Source organism: Octopus sinensis, linkage group LG6 (assembly GCF_006345805.1).
Source record: "Octopus sinensis linkage group LG6, ASM634580v1, whole genome shotgun sequence".
NCBI lineage: Eukaryota > Metazoa > Mollusca > Cephalopoda > Octopoda > Octopodidae > Octopus > Octopus sinensis.
This window is the reverse complement of record NC_043002.1, coordinates 84071925-84091792: the sequence shown is the minus strand read 5'-3', so window position 1 is coordinate 84091792 and position 19868 is coordinate 84071925. Positions and strand designations below refer to the sequence as shown.

Here is a 19868-nt window from a genome sequence, read left to right as displayed (position 1 = left end):
TTCTCATGCTACTTAGTGTGAATGACTTTGTATTCCATTCTCTTTACAATGGAAGATATTTCAAGTCTTTCTAGAAATATTTAAAAACCATTTTCAGGTCTACATAATGGAGCCTCTATGTGAACACTTGCCCTACTAGAAATATCAATAAAACCTTTTTTTCCAATCACACCTATCTTTAAAAAAGAATTGTTTAATGTAGTCTCTGTAGTCTATGGTACAATATTCCAGAAAAAAAAGACAGAGTGGTCATAATTAGAATGGTTTTAATCGCAGATCTACTCATTAAGGTGGCAAGCTGGTAGAATCATTAGCACACTGGCTAAAATGCTTAACAGCATTTCATCCATCTTTACAATTTGAGCTCAAATTCCGAGGTCAACTTTCATCTTTATAAATACCATGTGAACACTGGGGTTGATGCAATCAACTTAGTCCCTCTCCACAAAATTGCCAGCCTTGAGCCAAAATTTTAAATCAATCTTAAATCTGTTCAATAAGAGCCAAACTGGGGTGAAACAAAAACAATAATTTCATAAATATTCAAAAAATGCAATAGAAGCATCTCTATAGTAAAAGCATTATCAATACAACTTACTGAATATATGTGTTGTTTAAATGCCAGAAGCTGTGTTTTTACTTTTATCTTTTTGCCCCACCAAAAATACATTTAAAGATGTCATCATCATCACCATCGTTTAACGTCTGTTTTCCATGCTAGCATGGGTTGGACAGTTCGACTGGGGTCTGGGAAGCCAGGAGGCTGCACCAGGCTCCAGTTTGATCTGGCAGTGTTTCTACAACTGGATGCCCTTCCTAATGCCAACCACTCTGTGAGTGTAGTGGGTGCTCTTTACGTGCCACCGGCACAGGGGCCAGAGGAGGCCGGCAAATGGCCACAATCGGTTAGTGCTTTTACGTGTCGCCGACACGGACGCCAGTCAGGCGGCGCTGGCATCTGCCACATTCGGACGGTGCTTTTTACGTGTCACCGGCACGGGTATCTTAACTTCAATTTCCATTTGATTTTTATTTTGATGTTGGTGTTGATGTACATAACTCAATAGGTCTCCTCAAGTATAAAGTGTCACTCTACGATCCAAGGTTAGCACAGCAGGCCATCCTGCGAGCCATGAACTCACTTCATATGTCGGGTCTTCACAGTCACAGCATATCTCAGAGGTCTCGGTCTTTATCATTTCCTCTGTGAGGCCCTACATGCCACCAGCACGGGTATCACAACTACAATATCCTTTCGATTTTTAATTTGATGTTGTATAGTATTAAAAAACACAATTTCCTTCAGAGCTGGGCAAAATGAAATCACAAGAGCAATCACTTCTGAGGTGATTTCTTTCTGCCAAGCACTGAAGTATAGTGTGATTTTTAACACTAAATGTCTTTAAGGAGGCTTTTCCTGCATGGAAAACAGCAACATCTGGCATTGAATCAACACATACATTGTGCTGTGTAGATAAAATTTCATAAATATTTTCATACACACCCAAACAACACAGAGAGAAAAAAGCGAAAGAAAGACAATAACTCAAATATGTATAAACACTACAGCTGTTTATTGAATAAGAAACGTAGTTGGTTGTTATTTTGTTCAAAATATAAAATTGATTTCATTATATAAATAAAAAATTTTCAGTCACATTAGAAACTGTAGATAATTGATTAAAAATTTTCATGATTTGGACGGATTTAACAAATGATGAAATGAAAATAGCATTCATTTATAGGCAACCAGGGAGGCTTAAACTAATTAACTAAGGAGAAGAGAACAGATTCTGAAAGTTTAAATCCAGTTATAGCCTAGATATCAATATTATAGTTTAGTTCTTTTGTAATTCTAAATTCCAAAGCAACAGTACAAGCTCCATCTTGCGTCAAAATGCAAATATTTCTTCTCTTAGCCAGTAAAAATACCTTACTAATGCTATTAACTTTTGAAATTTATTATGTAATATCTGTCTATTGTTATTTATAGTGATACTACAAATAATTATGTGTAATAAGGAGAATCTATAAACGTTTTCATTAATGGTTAGTTACTTTAATTAAAGCTAACTTTAATTATTTACTTTAACAGAGTTTACTGAATATGAAAAATAGAATAGACTTTATACCAAACTAACATTCCTTTATTTAATTTAAGGTTTTGAGCTGCTAGCATGTCTTGTTTTATCCAATGCTACACAGAAATTGTAGCATTACCCTAGTAGCTCTTCTAGAAGCACTGTATGCTTTGCAATCCTCAAGCTTTCAAAGCCACATCAAGTCAAACTGAATCATTCTGAAATGGGAAAGGGGTCTGCTAAGGCTGCATCGTTTTTCTCCACACTTTTTTTTAAATGTACACTGAAATGATCATGAAAATAGCAATCCCAGACAACATTGTCATGAAAATAGGAGGGGAAACTATCAGTAAGCTGAGATATATAGATAAAACAGCCCTGCTATCCATCACAAAAAGACTGGCAAGTTCTACTCAAAAACGTTGCAGAATTCTCAGTTGAATTTGGATTAATGACAAACGTTAAGGAGACTAAAGTCATGATAATAAATAAATCTGCAATTTAAACTGACGTCTCCATAGGAAACATGGAAATTAAACAGGTGTTTTCTTTCACATACCTTGGCACAGAGCTAAATGACACAAATGAATGCAGTAAGGAAATAAAGCAAAAGCTGGCAATGCCATGCACAAGTGCTACCGATTTCTGAAACATTTGGAAAGATAGATCTATGAATATTAACGCCAAGATATGTCTCAAGAATGGCCAGCAGCTCTATATGGCAGTGAAGCATAGATCCTAAAAGCAGCTGATGAAAAGAGGTTGACAGCATTTGTGATGTAAACAAACAGATAGATCCTCAGAGAATCATATATCGGAAGAGATCAAACAATTTCACTCAAGAAAACTCTGATACAATGAATGAATCTGAAAACCCTTATCCAAAAGAAACTTTGTCATTTTGGACACATCTCAAGAAATGATGAACCAGTGGCACACATGATGTTAGAAAGCAGGACAGAAGGAAGTTACTCGCAAAAGAGACAATGGACAACCTGGATGAACAGCATCAAGGGAGCAGAGGCTTGACTACTGACAGATCACACAGTGGAAGAAAGTAGTTGCTGAGGCTCTGGCAGAATATGGTACATGATGACAATGAGGTTAAATTTAAAAGTTATATTTTTAAATTGAGAGTATTGAGCAGTCAAATTGTCCCTCTTTATCTAATGCTACGTAAAAATTTTCAAGTTATATTTGTTTGAAAAGCTTCATGATATATTGTAATCTCAATTAGATGTGGTAAAAAACTGAGATAATTAACTTAAATATAATTATGACATGAGGCGGCATAGGTTATAACAGAGCAAAATAATTAGATCTTAATGTGAATTCAATATAAAATTGCAATACCAGTAGCCTATATCTTACCATCTTAATATGCCACAAAAAAAAATCTTTTTGTAGCCTCTACACACAATTTTAGCGTATCATGCAGAGTAAAATTAAGTTTTAAAATTAGTTATTTACATATGATAACTGATAATCTTCCCTATACACACACACATATATATATATATATCTCAGTACTCTACACCAAACTTTTCAAATCCTCGTAATATGACACCAAGTTGAAGTGTGACTGTTCCACGAGCAATGGTATGTAGCCGGTAGCGATCTGTAGCACAATAAACTAGATCAGGACGTCGGAGCTGGGCACTGCCACCAATAAAATACTGTGATATTTGTTCCCACAATGTTCCTGTTGGACTCCATGTTGGGCACTCAATAACATGCATCCCAGGAGAAGAAGGTACATGACAGAATCCATAACCATAGTGCTGATTCCGACCAAAGTTATCCTGGCACCAAACTTGCAGATAAATTTTGGGCCAACCTGCATATAAAAATAGAGAAAAATACACAAAGAGAATTAAGAGTTGTATTTAGTAAGAAATATTCTTATATTTAAACAGTTTCATATTAATATTCATGCTAAACTGGCAGTGCTTCCACCGACGGTGCTCCAGCAAGGCCACAGCTTTAGGGCTGAAATGTATAAAAGAATAATAAAAAAAAATAATAAAACATAAGGCAGAGAGCTGGCATAATCGTTACTACATTGGACAAAATGCTTAGTGATATTTCTTCAGATTTGACATTCAGAGTTCAAATGTTACCAAGGTTTACTTCACCTTTCACCCTTTTGGACTCGGTGAAATAAGTACCGAGTGCTGGGGTTGATGTAATTGACTTCCTCCTCCCCTAAAAAAAATTGCTGGCCTTGTCTCTAAATTTGAAATCATTATTCTTGCTAAACACACCACACAAAGCTACAATGGGCTGGTCATGTCGCAAGGTCCATAGACAATTGGTGGACCCATGCAGTTGTTAAGTGGTGCACACACAAGTAGAAAAGAACACTCAGAAGGCCTCCAATCAGGTGGGAAGATGATTTAAAAAATGTTTGGAACAACACGGAGGAGAATGGCCAGAGCATGAGGGGAATGGAGCAAATGCTGGCTAATCCAGGTGATCCAGGTGGTATATATATATATATATATATATATATATATTTCTCAAAGGAATTCCGACTTTGTCTGATTTTCACATTTTGTTTACAATCATATAATAATATAATATAAGATAATATACGATAATGAAATTATATTATCATTTCATTATACTATATTATATTATATTACATTATGTTATTATAAGATTGTAAAAACAATGTGAAAATCAAAGTTGAAATTCCTTTGAGTAATATATTCTTCTATACACAATCTTACAGACCCATGTGTGTGTGTGTGTGTATAAATGTATGTGTATTTTTTTAATATTTACAAATAACATGGAAAAAATAAATAAATAGTTACCAGGGTAGCAAAAATTCACACAAGTACCAAGGATGTAACAGCATACTTATAAAGGTAGAAACACCAGGTTTAGGTGAAATGTTTTTGTATAATATAGATAAATAGATAAATGGAGTTAAACACAGGTGTTATTCAAATCTTTTTACTTCCGACATATGTTTCGAAGAAAATATTGGTATTATTCCAGAAGGAAAAAAATGGTGTAAAACAAAGCAATCTTCTCATCAGGGAAAGAAAGAAACCAAGCACATAAATAAGACATTTTAACAGAATGTGAAGACTGCGTATATGATGACAGAAACACTATCAAATTCTTATTTAAAAAAAAACGTTAGTAGATATATCGTCAAAGGTAGTTTATAGAAAGAGAAGGAGGAGGAAGAAAGAAATTAGCAGAAAACTAATAGTGGAGAGATATAGAGCAATAGGTGAATAGGAATAAAGCTTAAAGGCTTGGGAGTAGACATGTTTAGTGGAAGTGAAATCTAAGAAGACAGTCAAAGGTCAAATTTTATAGAATAGTAGAAATCACTTACAGGAACTAAGACATGTTTTTGTCAATGTTTGCAACGATAAACACGTTCTATAAATGTGTTTACAAGAGGATTCTTTGAGAACAGGATGAAATACATTTTAATGTTACAAAGTGGACAAAAATATTTACCTTTATCATACAGAAAAGATATAGATAGAATATTCCACCCCGAATCAAATTGTTTATTATGATCTTTTAGATAACAAATTCATTTACTAAGCCTAGTATTGTTACATTTATTGATATGTCTAAATGTAGAGTAATGATTAGATATTCTTTTGGACAACTGAGATGAAGAATTACTTATATAAAAAAAGACGTCAGATCTGGAAGTAATTTTACATTGATAAATAGAGTTTCTAGTCTTAGAATTACTGCTAAGGAAACGAATGTGACTGGAATCAACATCAGATACACTAACACCGCTGCTATTATTATTTAAAGAATGGTTAGTGTTAACAAAATCAACATTACTATTTTCATTAAGTAAATATGTATTTAACAACTTATTATGTGAAGAGATGATTTGTGAAAGATTTTTTGTGTTAGAAAACCCTATCCTGGTTCGGTTTCTTAGGAAATTCTTTTCTATAGCTTCACGAAACTGAAGAGATAATCCAGAAAGTCTAAGTGAAATATTCCTAACTAAATTCTTTGTAATAGCCTTAGAGTGATTACTGAAAGAGCTAATATATTTTAAATTAGTTGAGGATTTATAGTATGGGAAATATGAATCATTATATAAGTTAAGGGTAATATCCAAAAAGTTGGCTTTAGTCATATTATATTCCTTCTGGAATAATACCAATGTTTTCTTCAAAACATATGTCGGAAGTAAAAAGATTTGAATAACACCTGCGTTGAACTCCAATTATTTGTTTATTTATTTATAGATAGATAGCTAGATAGATATACATACATACACACACACACATATACATACATACACACACATCTACACACATACACACATATATATGCATAAAATATAACATATATATATATACATATATATACACCAGCCTTGGCTGGCCCCCGTGCCGGTGACACGTAAAAGCACCGTCCGTTCGTGGCCGTTTGCCAGCTCTGTCTGGCCCTGTGTCGGTGGCACGTAAAAGCACCATCCATTCGTGTCCGTTGCCAGTATCGCCTGGCCCCGTGCCGGTGACACGTAAAAGCACCATCCGTTCGTGGCCATTTGCCAGCTCTGTCTGGCACCTGTGCAGGTGGCACGTAAAAAACACCCACTACACTCGCGGAGTGGTTGGCGTTAGGAAGGGCATCCAGCCGTAGAAACACTGCCAGATCTGACTGGGCCTGACGAAGCCTTCCAGCTTCACAGACCCCAGTTGACCCGTCCAACCCATGCTAGCATGGAAGGCGGACGCTAAATGATGATGATGATGATGATGATATGCATACACACACATATATATATGTATGTGTGCGTGTATATATGTATATATATATGTGTGTGTGTATATATATATATATATATATATATATATATATATATATATATATACAATGATGATAAAAGACTAAAAGACAATTACCCTAGATATCGTGCAGTGGGATTGAACCCTTAACCTACATGGTTGCTAAGAAAACTTCTTAACTAGATAGTCACACTTGTGCCTATAATAACATCTGGCCTCTCCAAGATATTTTACATACCCACATAAAATTATGATGGAAGGTTTTAGCAAAAATATGAACAGACAGGCTTGTATCAAAAGGATTAATGAATATAATTTATCTAGTATCTCTCAATGTCACTTATAAATCAAACGAGATTTATCACAAACAGGTGAGCTTGACGGGTAGCATACACATGTTAGTGTTTTCAAGTTGGCATCTGGCACATAACTTAAGGAAATGTTCTTACATAAAATTACAGCTGAAGGTTTTAACTTACGCATAAACACATAAACATTGGCAGTTTTATGTCACAAAATCAGAGGTGGTCTTGGAGTGTATCAAAAGAATTAAGCTTATAAATCAATATGTGATTAAAAAATATCATATTAATTAGCAGTATACTAACTTTTAAATTAGACATTTGAATTACACACAAATAATTCTATACAGGTTGTCAACACCAACATATTTATTGCTAGTTAAATTTGGTTTAAAAACTAAATTCTGACTAAACTCAGATAATTCTGTAAATTATCAGATACTACTACTACTACTACTACTACTACTACTACTACTACTACTACTACATCATCATCATCATCATCACTGCTGCTGCTGCCACTGCCACCACCACTACTGCGCCGCCACTACCACTACTTCCATCACCACCACCACCAACATCGTTGCTTTAATGTGCACTTTTCCATGCTTGCATGGGTTAGACAGAACTTGTTGAGATGGATTTTCTAGAGCTGGATGCTCTTCCTGTAGCCAACCTCACCTGTTTCCTAGTCAGATAATATTTTCCCCATGGAAATATCTCAGAAGAGAGACATCTTCTTTGCTATCTTCCTGGGCAATGCCTTTTCCATTTTGTCTGCTGGTGCCATGAGAAATTAAGTTAAGGATTGCAACAGTTTGTAAATCTGAATATCCGTATACAATGCAATTACATTATTACTTCAATAAGTAGAGCTGTAAGCTGTCTTTATGATCAGTAGGAATAATTTTTTTCCACTTCAAATATTTTTTGTCTTTTACTTGTTTTGGTTATTGTGCTCGTCTGTCTCAGAAAATTAGAGATGAAGGGCATTGGTTCTATGTCAGTGTCACTCACAAAAAACTATCACACAATGTCAAGGCAAGGAGACACTAACACACACATCATCATCATCATCATCATTTAACGTCCATTTTCCATACTGACATGGGATGGACAGTTTGACTGAGATCTGGAAAGCCAGCAGCTGCGCCAGGCTCCAATATGATCTTGATGCCCTTCCTAACACCAACCACTCCAAGAGTGTAGTGGGTGCTTTTTACGTGCCACTGGGACAAGAGCTAGTCAGGTGGTCCTGGTATCATTCACATTCAGATAGTGCTTTTTATGTGTCACCTGCACAGGAGCCAGACAGGGGGCACTGGCATCGGCCATGTACATATACATTTACATACACCCACACATATACACACACACACAAACACATACACACACAAAACAGGTTTCTTTCAGTTTCCATTAACCAAATTCACTCACAAGGCTTTGGCTGACCCAGGGCTATAGTTGAAGACTCATGCCTATGGTACCATGCAGTGGAACTGAACCTGAGACCACGCGTTTGGGAAGCAAACTTCTTACCACACAGCAATGTGATGCCTATAAAAACGCACTCATTTGTTACAAATTAAATACAATTAAAGAATTTTAAATTAGGACTAAACTCAGATAATTCTATGGGTTGCTAATTACAGCATATTTATTTGTTGTCATTTGCATATAATTTTAAAAAATTAAATTCAATGAAGTTAGCAATAATAAAAGGTTGGTTGTTACCTTGTAAACCTTTTGTAGTAAAGTGGATGTCAAGTGGATAGGACCAATAGGCAGCTTCTTCATTTTGGCAATTATCCACTTGCGTTTGGCCTTCAGTTAATCCGGATAACACTTTCCAAGCATTGCCTACAGTAAATAAAAGTAAAATTATTATTAAATCATTAGAATGCTGCTAATATACATTACATAGAGAGCAAAAGGTAAAAAAAAAAAATTAATTAACATTAACCCTGTACTGAAGAGAAAAAAAAAGAAGCCATTAGCACAGGTGTTAATTCTTAATTAGAAGGGCAGGGGAGACAACTCCCTAAAATAAAATTAAAGTTTATTAAAAACTAGCAGTATCGCCCGGCGTTGCTCGGGTTTGTAAGGGAAATAACTATATAAGCATTTTTAGAGATGTAAAGTATAATAGCCATCTCAATATGGCTAACCACAAAGGGGGGGGGGTTACTGTAGCTTTTTACATTCTGAGATTTAATAATAAATTTTTAGAGAGTTACTTCCCTTATATATGCCAAAAATGCATTAAAAATGGGAAAAATTGATGGTAAATTTTTTTTTAAATCGTAGACTCATCGTAGACGCGCGCTAATACCCAGAAGGGCTCGATATGAATCTCGACTATAAGATACTCGGTTTTGATTAAACTGCACCGCAAAATGTGGGAGTAGTTAGGAATCTAAATCGTAGGAGACAGACAGCACACAACCTCACTTTTATATATAAAGATTAAACATGGACATGCAATGGGGATAGTAGTAGTAGTAGTAGTGGTGTTGGTGGTGGTGGTGGTGGTGGTGGTGGTGGTAGTAGTAGTAGTAGTAGTAGTAGTAGTAGTAGTAGTAGTAGTAGTAGTAGTTGCAGCAGCAGCAGCAGCAGCAACAGTAGTAGTAGCATGGAAGCATGTGCTGTAACAGTACATCACTGCATCCACCATTTGTTGGTGATTCCCTACTACTTCTGGTGGATGATACCTTTGCAACCACTGAGGCAACAAAACCTCCAACTCACAGGTCTGTGGGGGTTTTATGAGGCTGGAGTGCAAATCCTACCTGAACCTTTTAGTTGCCATTTATGTGTTGCAGAGGAAGCACTGGGTCTATTCTTCGGCATGCTGGTCCCCATACAGCGCTAAAGCAAAGTGAAATGAAGTGTTTTACTCAAGAACACAACAGGCTACCTGGTCTAAGAATCGAACCCATGATTTGGCAATTGTGAGGGAAACACCCTGATCGCTAGGGCATATATGTTCACAATGGAGAGAGTGAGATAAGAAAAATATATATATAAACAGCAAAATATCTGTGTGTGTGCCCTTTATACAAATCCACAATTTTTCAGTTAGAGGGCTCGCACTTTCTATGGTCATTCAAAACCGTCCAAGGGTGGTCGTGCGCATCTTTACATTTCCCCAGTCACCCCGCAAAGCCATTAAAAAATCAATAGAAGTAACTTTTTTGTGAATTTTCTATCCAAAACCCAATCAAAATTTGATACGCCAATTGAATGCCAGCTAGCTGTATGTGATTGGTCGAAGATTTGGACAGTACTCACGTGTATGTGCGCATGCACGCAGCTGTATATGCATGCACTAGCACTATGACCTGGCAACGCTGGATCATAGTGCTAGTGAATAATAAAAGTATAGACCGATAAAAAGCATGTGATTGTTTAGCCCACAGTTGGCCCTAATCCACCCCAGCTGCGATGAAGGACATTCAAGTCTTTTCCTTATGAGATGTTAAGGTTATTAGGACTACATTATCTAGTATGTCATTCAAATTTTTAATGTTGGTCAGGTGTGATCAGAGGGAAATTTGGTAGTTATTTCTGGCAAATCAAACATACTGAGGGTCCTTTGTCAGCTTGAGAAAAAGCATGTAAAAAGAAAACAGACAGAGGAAACAAATAAGCAAAACAGAAAAGAAAAGAATAATGAAATCATAGATACAGTCTTTATTCTATATAAAATGGACACAGGAATGGCTGTCTGGTAAAGAAGTCTGCTTTTGAGCCACCTAGTACTGAGCTTGATCCTAGTGTGCACCACACAGAGCAAGTACCATCTACCATACCTTTGGTTTGACAATGGAGGTAGAATGTGAAAGACAAAAACTCTGCACAAGCCAATCACACACACACACACGTATATATGGATGGTTTTATACATATCACTATCATCCTCATCATAATTTTTTATATGTCCATGTTTCCTTCTATGCTCCCTCTCCTATCAACTTGCCTTTATCACCATACACTGCTCACTCTCCCCATATACACTATACCTTTCTCTTGACCCACACTCTTCCAAACCCTTTCCCCACTCAACATTCTTGCAACATGTCCACCTACACACCATTTCATTTCTCTTTATCCTACTGCCCTTTGTCTCACTCTACATCTGTTCCCCTACTCTAGGGCTCACCTTGACATTTTTGTTTTTCCTTTGTCTTTTTTCAGTCCCACTCCAATTACTCCCGTCAACTTTTGTTTACTATGAGCAGTCATGTACTGCCCCTTCCTTCTCTCTCTAGTTTTTCATCTCCTAGTACAAAGCTACCTCCTTTTCTACTGTAACTCCCCCACTCAGCTGAGCTACATGATGATCTGGTGCCATAACAATAAAAAAAAAGCACCCAGTATGCTCTGTAATCTGGCTGGCTTTAGAAAAGGGCATTTAGCCATAGAAACCATGCCAAAGCAGACACTGGAGTGCAATGCAATCCTTGGACCTTCTGGATTTTGTCAAACCACCCAACCCATGCCAACATGGAACACGGATGTATGTGTGTGTATGTATATATATATATATATATATATATATATATATATATATATATATATATATATATATATATGGCTGTGTGGTTAGGGAGCTTGCTTCCTAGCTATATGGCTTCGGGTTCAGTCCCACTGCGTGGCACTTTGGGTGGGTGTCTTCCACTATAGCCCCGAGCCGACCGGAGCTTTGTGATTGAATTCGGTAGGTGGAAGTTACTGCTGTGTGTGTATGTGTGCGTATAGCTGCTCAGTGCCTCTCTGAAAGAGAGAGAGGGGGGATATATATATATATATTATATATATATATATATAAACACATATATATAAACACACACACACACATATATATAAACATATACTTTGATACTTTGATAGGTTTCGGCCATGTCTAACTTAATAGCACCACCTGTATATGTAATGTTTATACATACATATACACACACACACACAAACATACTCATGCATGTATTTCTATATATATACATAAATCTTCATGGATTTAAATTGAAACCATTGAATGAAAGGGTACCTTACCAGATTGTATTCCAAACTTACAGAACAACCTACTGCTAGGAAATCCATATGCTCCACTGATTTGCCCAATAACATGTACTTCAGCCATTTGACCACAACCTGAAAGAACTGAACAGAAATGACTTTATAAAAAAACGTCGGGTAGCAATGCTGACAAAGAATAAAAGAAAATTATAGTAAGCCAAAGTTTCTAAGAACTGGGTCTATTAGGGACCTCCTCTTGCGTATCACCCTCAAGAACTTTAACACAGGAAAAGTTGATTATCTTTAACACAAAGGTTGTTTGTATTTTTCTTTGATTTGCTCTGGAAAAAGGGACTGTGCCCATGGCCCTTACAGTCCTCCAAGACAAGTGTAGTCATAGGAAGAAGTTGTGCCTATGGAACAATCATCATCGTTCAGCATCCGCTTTCCATGCTGGCATGGGTTGGACGGTGCAACTGGGGTCTGGGAAGCCAGAAGGCTGCACCAGGCGCAGTCTGATCTGGCAATGTCTCTACGGCTGGATGCCCTTCCTAACGCCAACCACTACATGAGTGTAGTGGGTGCTTTTTACATGCCAGACGAGGCTGGCAAACGGCCACGATCGGATGGTGCTTTTTACGTGCCACTGGTACGGAGGCCAGGCCAGGCTGGCAACGGCCACGATCGGATGGTTCTCTTGAATTTCACTGAGACCAGTTCCTCTTGAACACTTAAAGAAAATAACATGAGCAGAGGGGGAATTCCAGAGAGAATGCAGCATGGGGAGGAAGAACAAGACAAAGTGGTTAGTGCAGGGTCTGAGTGCAAATAGTATGAGTGATGATGGAAAGAGAGACGAGTGAATTAGAAGTGCCCAAGTAGATGTGATGCAAGACCAACTACCTTCAAAAAGCAGAGGTTATTCCCCTTGGTCTCTTATACATCCTTGATCCAGTAGCACTTGCAGAAGGTGTTAGTAGAGGGAACAGAAAAGATGTACCAACACCTGGTTAGTACTCATTTACTGCTGGGTAGATTAGAACAATGTGAAATGAACTGCCTTGCCCAAAGACAGGACACAATGCCCAATCCAAGAACTGAACCCACAACCTTTAATCATGAACCAAACAATTAAACAACTAGATCACACTGGGATGGGAATACATACCAGACACTTTGAGATTTATTTATTTTTTTTATTACTTAATCAAAGACAGAAAAGCAGCACCCAATACTCCTTGCAGGGCATCTGAGTAAACTGCCCTCTAGAAAACTAGCCTGAATGCTTGTAGCTGGATGAACTCTGCAAAAGACACCCTAAGGCCTAGTTAGTAATGGTGTTAAAAAGGGTAATGAAAGTCTACTACACAAAAGATTATCAATTGATAGTTTATCAATCGTTTATTTGACATCCATTTTCTATGCTAGCACCGGTTGGATGAATACATGTTTATTAAGACATGCTGTGCATGAGAAGACCTGGCAGGACAAGTGAGACCATAATCCGTGGCCTCTACCTGGGATGTAGCCAGCCCACTTATGCATACCTTTCCTTCTTGGGACACAAAACACTGCTTGTGAAGACTTGTTGAGGCAAGTGAAATCGAAATCGCTTAAAAATCAATGGAAATTGTAGTTGTGATACCAGTGCTGGTGGCATGTAAAAGAACCATCGGAACGTGGCCATTGCCAGCGGCACGTAAAAAGCGCCAACCGATCGTGGCTGTTGCTAGCCTTGCCTGGCACATAAAAAGCACCCACTACACTCACGGAGTGGTTGGAGTTAGGAAGGGCATCCAGCTGTAGAAACACTGCCAGATCAGGCTGGGCCTAGTGCAGCCTCCTGGTTTCCCAGACCCCAGTCGAATCGTCCAACCCATGCTAGCATGGAAAGCGGACGTTAAACGATGATGATGTTATACAGTCCAGCCAGGTGCTCTTATTATTGTTGACCCTTATTTGTCTTTCAAGTAATTTTTTATCCCCCATTCATCTCATCTTTGGATGTACAGAGTTAGGAGATTTTTTTGACAGAGAATGTTAAAAAACACCAGTTTTTTTTTTTTTTAGGTCAATGCTTTCGTGTGAAGCACAGACACACATGCAAACGCATACATAAATGTTGTGTAAATATGGAAGGATAATATATATTTTCAAGAGACAAAAATAAAGCAGCCCTGAGATGGACCAGAATCCTATTCAAGAAGAGATTCATTTCTTACCTGCCTTCATCATCATCATTGTTTAACGTCCGTTTTCCATGCTAGCATGGGTTGGACGGTTCAACTGGGGTCTGGGAAGCCAGAAGGCTGCGCCAAGTCTGATCTGGCAATGTTTCTACGGCTGGATGCCCTTTATAACGCCAACCACTCCATGTGTGTAGTGGGTGCTTTTTACGTGCCACCTGCACAGGTGCCAGACGAGGCTGGCAAACGGCCACGATCAGATGGTGCTTTTTACGTGCCACCGGCACAGGGGCCAGATGAGGCTGCCAAACGGCTATGATCAGATGGTGCTTTTTACGTGCCACCGGCACAGGGGCCAGACAAGGCTGGCAACGGCCACAATCAGATGGTGCATTTTACGTGCCACTGGCACGGAGGCCAAAAACAACAGCTCATGCTGTATGACTAGGAAACGGTTACATATTTAATTTATCACATCTACCCAATATTCCTCTCTTAACATCAACAACTTGCTAGCTGTCTCTTCAAAATACTCTTGCTCCTGAGTTAATAACATTTCCCACTTTTCCTTTATTTATTGTCTATGTTACACCAAAATGTCCCAAGTGTGCACATATTCATTGAACAGGGACTGGACAACTTAGTTTCTTTCAACCACAGACATAACTTATCTCAACAACAAAAACAAACAGTAAACCCCTTAACTCATTAACAAATACACAGCTCAAACTATCACACATTTTACATATGTGTATGTGTGGTGGGGGGTCTATTAATAATAATAATAATGAAATTATTGTATACAGTGCTCAGGTGCACCACAACTTGTTAGAAAGTGCGTATAGAGTATATGCAGTAATGTACAAATGTCTGGAAAGCGAACAATGTATGAGTCAGATACATGCTTGTGTGTGTATGGAGGGGAGAAAATCAGGTGTAGTGTTGGCGAATCTCAGAAAGCATGAAGTCTTGAAGGATGCAGTGCTCTGACAACTAACAACTGATGCCGGCAGTTTGTTCCATGCTTCAGCAACTCTCAGCGTGAAAAAATGTTTCCTAAAGTCATGGGAGCTGTGCTGTTTTCTGACTTTGTAAATATGTCCACGGGTGTTAGACGGGTGGAGTTTGAAAAGAGTTATTGTTTGTAAGAGTTATTGTTTGTAACTCAGAGTTATTGTTTGTAAGATGGTTGATAATTTTATGAGTGTCTGCCAAGTCAGCTGCCAGACGTTGGAGTTTTATTACTTCTTATAGAAACCTGACATTCATAAAGGCTGAGTTTCATGAAAGCTGTGTGTTATACAACCCTTTTGATACCAACCCTTCTGAAACTGGCCTTGGTTCTGATACAAACTTCTTATTTTAACCCTTCAGCATTCAGATTTTTCTGTCAAATGTAATGCTTATTTATTCACATTGATAAAAATTTGCCATGCATTATCTTGTAGCTTTGAGATTTCATTGGTGTGATTGTTTAATTTTAGAATAATATTGTAAAGTAAGTGTGAGAGGTCAGATCTGGCCAGTTTGAAGATAAAACAGGTAGATTATTTTGGCCATATATGGCTGGTTTAAATGCTAGAGGGTTAAAGTTATCTAAATTAAAACCATCCCCCAAAATTTGTTGTTGTTTATGTTCCAAGCACCAGCTTAATACTGACAAAGTTGGTTTAATAAGTTTATTATTGTTTTCAAAATTAATTGAAACGAAGATGGTATAGTTCAACAGAAATAGGGTAACAAAAGGGTTAACTACAACTTGTATTATTACTATATATTTTATACTATAGCTTGAACTATTACATAATAATATCCAATCCAGATAAATATTACACCAGTGTACTGTCTACACATGCTAGCATTCAACACATCAACATAAACATGTATTTGAGAAACAAACTGTGACCTTTAACCTTTTAGTAATATTGTTTTTGGTAAACTATCAGGTCATTAAGAATGAAATGTCTGATTTTGAACTGAAAGTTTATTTTACTTTATCTCAACAAAAAACAATGCATTTATTTAAAGTATGCACCTAAATTATCAACACAATTTTGCCATTTTATTGGTAGTTTATTCATGCCAGCAGCGAAGAATTCTGAAGAGCCAGAGGTGATGAAATCACGAAAGGCTGTTTTTGCATCTTCTTTAGATTTTAAGTTTTTCCCTTGCAAAAAGTTGTCTAATGCCTGGAAAACGTGATAGTCAGATGGTGCAAGGTCTGGTGAATATGGTAGAGGATAGAGTACTTCCAAGTTCAGTTCCTGTAACTTGAGTAGAGTTCTTTGTGCAACATGTGATCGAGCACTGCCTTGTAAGAGAATTGGCCTGTCTCTATTGACCAATCTCGGTTGTTTAATTGCATGTTTACTCATCATTTCATCCAGTTGGTTGATGTATACATCTGCTGTAATTGACTTACCAGTTCTCATGAAGCTGTAGTGGATGACACCAGTGCTGGACTACCAAACAGACACTTAGCTTTTTTTTTTGGTGAATATTCTTTTTTCGCATTGTATTTTGGCACTTCGTCTCTATCCAACTACTGCGCAGAACACTTGCTATTGTTGAAAAGAATCCATTTTTCATCACACATAACAATATGAAGCAAAAATGGTTCACTTTTATGCTGTGACAGCAAAGAACAGCAAGTTTCAAGATGACGTGTTATTTGATGCGCATTCAGTTCGTGTGGTAACCACTTGTCCAGTTTCTTTACCTTGCCAGTTTATTTCTGATGGTCCAATACAGTTGAAATCGAAACATCAGACCTTGCTGCTAACTCACACATAGTTTGAGATTTATTCACTTCCACTACAGTTTCCAGCTCATCATTATCCACCTTAGTCTCAGGTCTACCATGGGGCTGATTTTCAAGAGTAAAATCACCAGACCAGAACTTCATGGGGCTGATTTTCAAGAGTAAAATCACCAGACCAGAACTTCTCAAACCATCAACATACAGTGCCACATCTTCACCAAGCATCTCATTGATATATCGAGCTGTCTGGGATGCATTGGTTCCATGATAGTACTCATATACATAAACAACACGAATTTTTTTATCTATCCATGGGTTCACAAAAATTGATTTACAAGAGAAAACTCACAATATGATCAGACACCATGAATTGCATTTCGAAAAGTGATGATGTAACTCTTCAATGTTGTAAAACTTCTTCTTCTTCTTCTTCTTACAGCATTCACCAAGGCTTCATTTATCCTCAATGCTGCATCTCTCACAAATGCCGACCAGGCCTGGTGATTTGAGGCTAACGACCGCGTGATCTCCAACCACTCCTTATTCCAGTGGCGAACACCATAGATATGGGGGCCTAGGTTGGGTTCCAGAACAGCCTTGACCGTCATCAGCCAGGTTTTTCGTTGTCCACCACGACGCTTTCGCCAACCCTGAAGGGGAGCTGGGGCAATTGCCTCGTAGATGAATTCTGGTTGACGACGGAGGGCATGACCCAGCCAATGCAGACGTCTCGTTAGGATGACTTGTCGGAGGGAGGTGATTCTGCACTGGTGTCGCACCGAATTGTTGGAGACAAAGTGATGCCATGGTTCCAGGTTCAGTCCTACTGCATGACACTTTGAGCAAGTGCCTTCTACTATAGCCTCAGGCTGACTAAATGTTGTAAAACAAAGAATTGTCAATATAAAACATTAGAGCTAATGACTGTCAAACTTGGTGCAGAAGAAAATCTGACATGTCATTCTTAATGACCTGATATTTCAGAAAAAAAAAAAAAAAACCACACACACACAGCAGGAATGCCTTTTGACATAGATCATTTTGATTAGGTTTAACTAAGAACTAAACAACACCAGCTGGCCCAGTTAGACTGTTCTCTCTACAATGGCCTCTATTCCTTGCTGATAGTTAATTCAATACAACCTTCACCTAAATACACTAGTTGCATTCAACCCACTTTTCCTTTTGTTTTTCTCACAGATGATGTACACAGTTTGTTCAATTCTGGGACAGAAAAGAATTTATATAAAAATTAAATAATAAGATGTCGTCCACATTTTTTTTTTTTAAATATTTTCTAGTCAGGATAGATATCAACACCCATGACCTTTCAAAGGGCTTCCAAGAATTGGTGGAAGAGGAAGAGAGAGAAGGGATAATCAAACTGGAAATCTAGTCCAAAAGCCTGCAACAAGGTGGTGGCACTAAACTGGGTGACAGATTGTTTTCAACCCAAATAGGCTTTGGTAGGGTCTGAACTTCGAACACAAAAATCCAGAACAAATATTCTTTTTTTTCTTCTATAAATGCAGGCATGGCTGTGTGGTAAGATGCTTGCTTCCCAAGCACATGGTTCCAGGTTCAGTCCTACTGCATGGCACTTTGGGCAAGTGTCTTCTATAGCCTCAGGCTGACTAAAGCCTTGTGAGTGGATTTGGTAGATGGAAACTGAAAGAAGCCTCTCATATATATGTGTATATCTATATAAATATATAATATTAAGTATGTTATAGAAAGTATGGGCTATTTATGGAGTGATTGTAAAGAGCCAATACAAAATAATAAAAAGTAAAGGAAAATAAAAACACAAACCCTAGGCAGTCAACCAAATTCCTGAACACATAAATGAAGATATTCAATCAATGCAATTAAATCATATATATTTACACACATCAACATAAATCATGCATGTACAGGCATACAGATTTTCCAAGGGTCGAAAGAGTAAAACCAAATATACATAAATATATAGGAGAGATATAAAAGCATATAAAAATACATATAAAATCACATATGAATAAGGATTACATGTATAAAGCCATGCGTGATAAATATAGGAGGCACAAAGCGAATGGGGGGATTGATAAATATAGAAATAAAAATGGCAATCTTCAAAATGGCAGATCACCTAAATCGTCTAAAATTTCTAAGACATCTAAGATATGAGATAAAAGTGACACAAGATACCAAGGTTAAGAAAAATAAATATAAAGGATCCGAAAAATAGGAGGGTGTTCCATCTACGGCTGTTTCAGGAGTACATATATGTGATGTCCCCATCATCAAGATGACGTACTCTCATTCATTTTGTACCTTGTATATTTATCACGCATAACTTTATACAGGTAATCCTTATTCATATGTGATTTTATATGTATTTTTATATGCTTTTATATCTCTCCTATATATTTATGTATGTTTGGTTGTACTCTTTCTACCCTTGGAGAATCTTTATGCCTATACATGCATGATTTATGTTGGTGTATGTAAATATATCTGATTCAAATGCATTGATTGAATATCTTCACTTATGCGTTTGGGAATTCCTCTACTTTGTATTATATATACAGGGTGTCCCAGATGTTACACACCATTCTAGTTTTTATTTAAAATAATTAAAGCATTTTACTTTATTATATTTTTTCAGCATATTTTATTGTAGAGAGTGCTCAATTTGAGCATTTGTTATGATTAATTTCAATAACGTGTTTTTGAAATCAGTAAGGGTG

The 19868-nt window shown here is 37.3% G+C and overlaps 1 protein-coding gene across 4 annotated transcripts in view; it reads right to left on the bottom strand.

The window, feature by feature from the left end:
- Positions 1 to 1555: 1555 nt before the first annotated feature.
- The window catches only part of LOC115213024 (B9 domain-containing protein 2), a 31731-nt gene continuing 13418 nt past the window's right edge, over positions 1556 to 19868 (bottom strand). For 2 of the 4 annotated variants that reach the window (XM_036504111.1, XM_029781923.2), the window contains 3 exons: positions 12229 to 12336; positions 8911 to 9036; positions 1556 to 3918 (listed from right to left, as the gene is read on the bottom strand). In XM_036504111.1, the coding sequence (XP_036360004.1) occupies positions 3605 to 3918; positions 8911 to 9036; positions 12229 to 12316 (528 nt within the window). In that variant the 5' untranslated portion in view covers positions 12317 to 12336 and the 3' untranslated portion in view covers positions 1556 to 3604. Of the gene's footprint in view, positions 3919 to 8910; positions 9037 to 12228; positions 12337 to 17488; positions 17509 to 19868 lie in introns of those variants that run through there. The other 2 variants (XM_036504112.1, XM_036504113.1) reach the window with 2 other exon arrangements.